Source organism: Cebus imitator, unplaced genomic scaffold (genome assembly GCF_001604975.1).
Source record: "Cebus imitator isolate Cc_AM_T3 unplaced genomic scaffold, Cebus_imitator-1.0 Scaffold591, whole genome shotgun sequence".
NCBI lineage: Eukaryota > Metazoa > Chordata > Mammalia > Primates > Cebidae > Cebus > Cebus imitator.
In genome coordinates this window covers 453669-461658 of record NW_016107906.1, presented here as the reverse complement: position 1 = coordinate 461658, position 7990 = coordinate 453669, and the positions used below count along the sequence as shown (strand labels likewise).

The following is a 7990-nucleotide window of genomic DNA, read 5'->3' as shown; positions in this document are numbered from 1 at the left end:
TGATAAAGTTTCATTTATAAATGAGATATAGTAAGATTAACAATAATAAAATAGAAGATTTATAACCACCAACTATAATAAAAGTTATGTGAATGTGGTCTCCCTCTCCCCACACCCCTACCAATATATCTCATTCATACTATCCTCACCCTCCTCCTTGTGATCTGCAGGTCTGATAACCAAGATAACTACTAAGAGACTAATGGGGAGGCAGTGTATACAACATGGAGACGTTGAACAAAAGGATGATTCTCATTCCGGGCTGGATGGAACAAGATTTTATCACACTACTCAAAAAGTGTGCAATTTAAAACTTATGAATTGTTTAATTCTGGAATATTCCATTTCTTATTTGTAGAGCACAATTGACTGCAGGTAACTGACACTGCAGAAAGTCAAACTGTGGACAAAGGAAACTACTGTATTTTTAAAGTTATAATTAAATGTTTAATTATAGTTATTCATAATTCTTGTATCCAATGTCCATATAGTCGCTGGGGAACAGAATTGACAAAGAATTGAAATACTGCATGTTTCATCTAAACGGATATAGCCCAACAGAACTTACTGCAATAATGGAAATGTTCAATTTTTGTGTCATCCAATATAATAGCCACTAGCCACATGTGATTATTGACCACTTGAAATGTGACGAGTGCAACTGAGGAACTAAATTTTAATATCATTTAATTTTAATTAATTTTTATAGTCACCTGTGACTAGTGGCCATCATACCTAGTTTTATGATAATATTCCTCAGCTGCCATATGCAACACTGTCAATATTTTGCTAATTCACGAGAAACTCTGGAAGTATGCATTGGAACAAAAAGATAAGCAAGAAAATAGACATTTATCATTTCTGGGAAAGTTACTTCATTATGCAAGATCTTTCAAGTTCATGCTAACAGAGGAAGTCTTGACACGTCAATTGATTTGTCTTATCTATAAAAGTACTTCTATCACTCAAACCATTCCCACTCTTTGAAGCAGCATCTGTCTGCAACATCAGCAGCAGCCCAATCCACAAACAATCACTACATTTAGAATCAATCATCTTTTATTTCAAGGACATAGCATAAAAGATGTGGTTTAGCTTTGCCTAGGAGCCTGAATGGTAAGAAGCATGAAATTGAATACTTGGGGTTAATGCTAGATCCAACATGGTAGAGGTGCCTCTGTAGCTCTCAATAAATGTGTGTGTGTGCGCGCGCGTGTGCGTGCGTGTGCACATGTGAGAGAGAGAGAGAGAGAGAGAGAGACAGAGACAGAGACAGACAGACAGACAGACAGTGGCCCCATGCAAAATTAGCAATTTTGGTGTAATCCTAATGTTATATACAATTAGCCTAAGAAGACATTTTTATTTAGAACAAAATTTAAAATGTATCACAAAAGTGGCAATATCACTACAGTAAAAAGCAGCAGGTAAATAATAGTTTTCAGTCCCTTCTACTCCACAAATAATGACATGTTCATTATGGCTGATGTGCTTAATATAAATCATTTCCCACGTGTGCTTATATGTGAGCATGATTTGGAAAGAACATGAAGTGTGAAGAAATACCAATAAGAGAAGCATGTGGGAGAAAGGGAATAAGCCAACAATCAAAAATCCAGGAGGTCAAATCATAGAATTAAAACATCGCATCAAGTCTAGTGCTGATCATTACTTGGGTCCACTCTAAGGTGCTGGACTGTGTTGCAGACAGCTGAGCAATGACACGTAAGTACTTGCAGGTGGTTTCTTTACCTGTTTCACTAAGCATGAATACAACCAAATGCCCTTATTCTTTTGTTTTATTGTTCTCACGTCCAGAATCCTCATGTGCACCAAACTGAAAAATGTTTAATTTGTTAATAGCCCCTAAAATTGCCTCAGCCCTGGTCCAAGATGTTCCAGATCAATACCTGATCTACAGAGAGGAAGCACAAAGGGAAAAGAGTCCTCGCTGTCTTTTGCTTAGGGAAGCTGACAATGCCATCTTCAGAGAGGGAGCCACACACACAAAGGAGAGTTCCATGAGGATCATGGCAGCTTGTGTTTCCAAAGGGAGTTGTCCCCAGGTTTGGCCCCTGTAGAGCTCCTCATTATTCTCAGGCCAAGTGAAAACTTCCTAATAGGACTTGAAAAGCTCTTTATCCTCTGGTCCCAGTTTATCATTACAAGTTTCTCTCGCCTATAGCCATATCATATATTATTTCACCTATTCCAATATACAGTGCCCTCTCTCTACCTCCCACCCTCACTTCAATATCTTTTGCCCAAGATGTTCCCTTGGTGTGGCATAGTCTCTCTCCACTTTCAACTTCCTTCTCCCTTTTCTCTGACTTCTGCTTATCCTCATCCAAGCTGGTTGAGGCTTTTTCCTACGTGCTCTCATAAACCCAAAAGATTTTACCTACTGGAGCAGGTATTACTCTCTAAAATAATTTTATGCTTATTTGCTTGAACCATCCACAAGGCCAGACTTTCTATTCTAGCGGGAACCATATCTGCCCTATTCATCACTGCATACCCACAGCCAGCACAATATGAAGAACATAATAATAGGAGGTAACTTTTATTACCCGCTCACGATGTGCCCGACAGCATATTAACTTGTCTTATCTTCCCAAACCCTATGAAGCAGACGCTGTTGTAACCCCTGTTTTACAGATGTGAAAACGTGACCACAGAGAAGTTATTAGAAACTTGTCTAACATTATGTAACTGGAAAGTGGCAGAATTAGGAATTAAACCTCGGCATCTTGATTCTGAGACTATGATGTTAATCACTCTGCTCTGCCACTTCCCAGCACAACAGGTATTCAACAAACATTCTGAGGGTCAATAAATGAAGGAAGGAAAACATTAAATCCCCAAATGAATAATGTTTTGGGCTATTTCTAACATGCATCATGTCCTTTTTAGTACTCCAAGGCATGAACCTTACTCCTGATTTAATTTCAAGAATAGCAAATGACAAAACATTTTGGAGTGGGATCATTATGTGAGGTCATTTGAATTTTGTGCAAAAAAAAAAAAAAAAAAAAAAAAAAAAAAGGCCTGCTTGCAAGCCTGGCCCTTAGCTGGCATCTGAGAACTTAACTGGTAAATAGTTCTCTACACTGATATAAAACTTTCTTTAAATCATAAAAGCATCTTACTGTGTCTAAATCGTTTGTGCATTGTTGCTTATGTTGAATAACTGCCTTCTTTCTGGGAGTCTGAAATTTTGGTGCATGCTAGTCACAGAGTGGCTTTGTGAACACCTCCCCAAAAATATTGGGTCCTGAGTCTTTAATGAGCTTCTCTGGTAGACAACATTTCACACATTGTCACAAGACACTGCTGGAGGAATTAAGTGCATCTATTGGAAATCCACCAGGAGAGGCCCCTTGCAAGCATGCACCTAGTTTCCTTCAGACTTTGCCCTAGGGTCATTATCCTTCATTTATCTTGTTTTGTACCCTTTTATCATAATAAATCTTAGCTATGATTACCACTATAAGTAGAGTCCTTTGAGTCTTTTAGCAAGATCATAGAAATGGTCTTGGGGATCCTCAACACAAATTCCACTGTGGGGTCATGTAGCAAAAGAAAGAATAAACAATGATCAAGGACTCCAGGCATAATTGCTACAAAAGCACACCAATTCCAGGGGGCTTAATCAAAGCGATTCTCCCATTGGAATAAGCAGAATTCATAAATTTAGACATGAAATCCTGTATTTAAGGCTAATCTCTGTTAATATTAAGGTAGGTGCTTTTATACAAATAACTAATCATCTCAGAGCTTTGTTTTTAATCTGTAATATGAGAAAAGCAATGCCTACTTCTTGGAATTTTTTTTTCTAGTCCCAACACTTATTTGTAGACTTCTCAAATCAAAGGTAAAAAATAATTATACATCACGATTGTTAGGAATACCAATTATTTTACAATTGCCACTATGTGTTTCTTCTTCTCTGACACAATTGGCACAGATCCAGGCTTGCCGTGTTTAATACAATTCACTTCCTTTCATCGACAAGCTTCTTTCATGATGCGCTCTTCCTGAATTTGGCTGTAGATAGATTTTGATAGATGTCAATGACGAGCTATACGTTTTATATGAGGATGGTGCTGAAATTTTTCCTTCAATTTCTGGTTATTATCCTTGGCTGCTTTTTCTCGTGATGTAAGCACACCCAATTTTTCAGAAGCATTAGCTTTCCATAGGCGAATGTTCATTTCATCAGACCCACACATAATATACTTGCTGTCAGAAGTCCATTTTGAACAGATAACATGTTGTGTTCGCTTTGTGTGTTATACCTCCCTGCTTCGACTTTTGTCCACAGGAAAGATTTGAATAGATTTATCAAAACTAGCAGATACAAACTCTTTCCCAGTGGGAGAGTGATCCACATCAAGGAATACAGATACATGATCCATATGGACCATTACAGGAGTGTCCAGTGCACACATATTAAAAGTATATAAAGTAGAATCTTCATTTGCCGCTATAAAAATGAAAGCTTCCATAGAGTTCCTACAGATTGTATTTGTTCTCATGTCTAAGGTAAACTTTTTCAAAGGAGTAGCTTGCCTCCTATCATATAGTACTATATTCCTGTCAGAGGCACAACTTCCCAAAAGAAATGTCTCAATTGGGTTAAATTTAACACTACTCATACTGGCATATTCCCAGGTCTTTGAACATATAGGATTAGTTTTTTTTTCATCCCAAATGTCTACTTGCTGTCCACATGTGGCAAAAACAGCTTCTTTCCAGGGATGATCAATCCCAGTATACACTGTCTTTCCTAATATTGTATGTAATGGTTCTTCCACTTCTCCATAGCCTGGCCCATCCATTTTCCACTGCTTCACAGTTCTGTCATCACCAACAGTGAAAAAAGAAGTCCCACAAAAGTGAGTACAAATTCCTTGTACAAAGCCTTCATGTGCTTGTATTGTACAGATACATTTCCGTTGAGTCAGGTTCCAAATTCTAACCTCTCCATCACATGCCCCAGAAAGGACAGTAGCCAAGTTCTTTGGATGCTTTGCCAAGCAATTGACTCCATCTCGGTGACCATCCAGCGAGGCAAGGAATGGTTTTGCAAATACCTGTTCCACGTTGGTAGCATTTAAAGCTCTTACATGTTCTCACAGGACCTCAAAAGCATGTAAGGTAGGATCATAGTTTCTTGGAACTCCGTGTTAGACCAACTTGGTTTCGCAAACATAATTGTCCGGATTCCAGCTCAGCATCTTCACCTTGGTTGCTCTTCCGGCCGAACTCCACAAGCGCTTCGCTATGAGTTCCACCCACTGCCACCTCCTTCTTGGAATTATTATGAAGTTTAGTTGGAGCAATGTATTTAAATAGCCCTAGATTGGTAGCTAGCATAAAGAATCACTCAGTAAATATGCAATTATTAATTCTAAGATTATAAAACATTTTTCAATAAAGTATACCTATTAAGACATAAGCATTTAATATTATAATTTAAAATATTTCTTTAAGTTTAATCAACCACACCAACCCCCAAAACCCACATCTGGACATGCTTTAAAAATAAATATACAAAAAGAACAGACAAATGCACCTATTTTCCTGTCAGTTTGTGTAATTATAAAGCCAAATAACAACCAACAAACTTAGTAGCTTTTGTTCAGATGCCAGCTTGTAGCTCTCACAAAATGAGACTTTAGCATTTTATTAATCATAAGACAGCACTAAATCTACATCCCACCTGACAGTTTTAAACATGCAGTCAAACGGTGAGTTAATTAAGTGACAGGATCCACGTTACTTAGGAAGACGAAGCAATAAACGGCTTCTGTGGCAGATTAAATGCCAGAATAAAATTGAGGTGTCTTTGATAAACCCCTGGAGAGGTTGCCGGCTACTCTGCCCTCCTAAAATCTGGACTGCAGCCCCAGAGACCATGAACACCTGCAGATCCAGCAATTACTAAAACACTTTTCAAGGTGTGGTATATTCAAGCTGAAAGTCAAAGGTGATAATTTCCAATCAAGATAATTGCCCTACATTTTGATGACTGACTAACTCTGAAATGAACACTCCAAAATGTATTCCTCATCTTACAAATGAGAGAATTTGGATGAGATGGGTCATATTTTGTATTAGTATCAGGATTTTAGGAGGCACCTCAGATTTCTCAGAAAAAAAGGAGACTGAACAACTAGACTCTACTCTGTCCACAGCCCCCACACCCTAGTAACAACTCCAGTTACATCCCATTTAAACAACTCATTTCTCAACAAGAAGGAATAAAGGAAGGAAAAAAGCCGGGAGGGAGGAATGCAGATAGAAATAATGGGCTAGAGAGTATACTACTTACATCTGCCTAATTTCAACTTTCTATGAGTTGAGAGAATGGAGCCTTCTCTCCACTCTGCTGTGATAATCTTTCATACAAATGGTCAACATCTTCCTCAAGGAGACAGTGATCCAATCTTAACACAATTATAATGAATGAAGAAAGAAGAGAGGACTGATTAGGACACAGAGAAATGGAGGAGCAAGGAAGAGGAGATGAAAACATATATTGTTTCTGCGATTTTTCTGAAAGTTACATGATATATGATTTTTAATTTATTCTATTTCAGCATATGAATCCCATGTAATTTACTCTGTGCAGCAACTCTGCACATTGTTTTTACTTTGATTTCACAAGTGAGTAAATTGAGAGATTAGAAAATTTAAGAAATACGCTAGGTCACAAAGCTAAGTGGCAAAACAGCAATTTGAATTTAGTATGCTCTGACTTGACAACCTGAATTCCTTTTACTTCAAAAAAGATATTTTAGAGTGGTTATCTCCAAAAAAGAAGAATGGGAGAAGAAACTAAGAAGAATAATTTTAACACTTTATTCTTTATGCTTTATGTTATTTGAATAATATTTGGTAAAGATAATGTGTTACCATGTTATCCTTATAACTTAGGGAATAAAGAGGAAACAAAATTTTCTGCTTACACCTATGTATCAATCTGGCCAAGGACTGTCTGACAGATTTTAAAACAACTTTCCTTAACAATAGTTTACAAGTCTTCCATTTTTGTATTCAACTCTATTATTAATCTGCTTAGCTAAATCCTGCCCTAAAGTGTTAACAGTGAATGTGGATTATGGATGGAAGAAATCCACTATTTTCATTCACAAATACTAAGCATCTAAACTCTCCCTATTCTCTGTGCTCAACCTATTTTTTTTTTCAGTAGATGTGAGGTATTTGGTGCTTATTGGGTGACTTTTTTCTGTAATGACATTTATGCTGATACATCTATGAATTATGTAAAAGCAGTTTTCTGCCCGCCACTTTCCTCTAAAACAGGCATTTTCACAAAGACAAATCCTCCAATTTCTACTCATGATTGGAACTCAAAAATGCAAAATTATTTTGCTCAAAATCATTGAGTTGGTAAGCAACAGAACTAACAGACCTTACTTCTAGGTCCTTAGGTTCAGAGTTTGATGCTGTATAGCTCATCAAAAAGCTAGCGTGATTCCAGGTGAAAAAGAGGGGGATGACAAGCCACTGACTTCTCAAAGACGCTTGAATTTAAAATCAGGATGAATTGATAAATCATACTATCACGAAGCTGACCTGATTAAAACATTTTACAATTATATTGTGGTTGCCTTAGTTGATTATCATACCTAGCAACTGGAATGAAAACCTAACATTGGAAAAGGAATCTGTAAATATTGCCTTCTAGCAAGAAATTCAACTTCACAAGTATTAAGATGGCTGATAATTTTTTTCATATCTCACCCCTTTTACCTACTTATAGTATTTAGAAGTAGGCATAGAATCGAACAAAATATATTTTTTTTCTTCATGTCACAGATACTCAGTTGGTGTGCTAAGCAGTTGAATCACTTCCTAATGATACAGAAATGAATTACACGTAGCCCATGGCCTCAAAGGGCTCAGTGTACTGAAGGAGGCTGCTAGAAAAAGCTTAACTGCCAACCAGCCTGTGGCTACG

The 7990-nt window shown here is 37.3% G+C and overlaps 1 protein-coding gene across 1 annotated transcript in view; it reads right to left on the bottom strand.

Moving 5' to 3' along the window:
- Positions 1-3840: 3840 nt before the first annotated feature.
- LOC108294603 (DDB1- and CUL4-associated factor 13-like) overlaps positions 3841-7990 on the bottom strand; it is a 145199-nt gene continuing 141049 nt past the window's right edge. Inside the window, exons 3-4 of the mRNA XM_037734231.1 lie at positions 5200-5313; positions 3841-5096 (exon numbers count right to left, since the gene is read on the bottom strand). Coding sequence (XP_037590159.1) covers positions 4293-5096; positions 5200-5313 — 918 coding nt within the window. The 3' untranslated portion in view covers positions 3841-4292. The remainder of the gene's footprint in view (positions 5097-5199; positions 5314-7990) is intronic.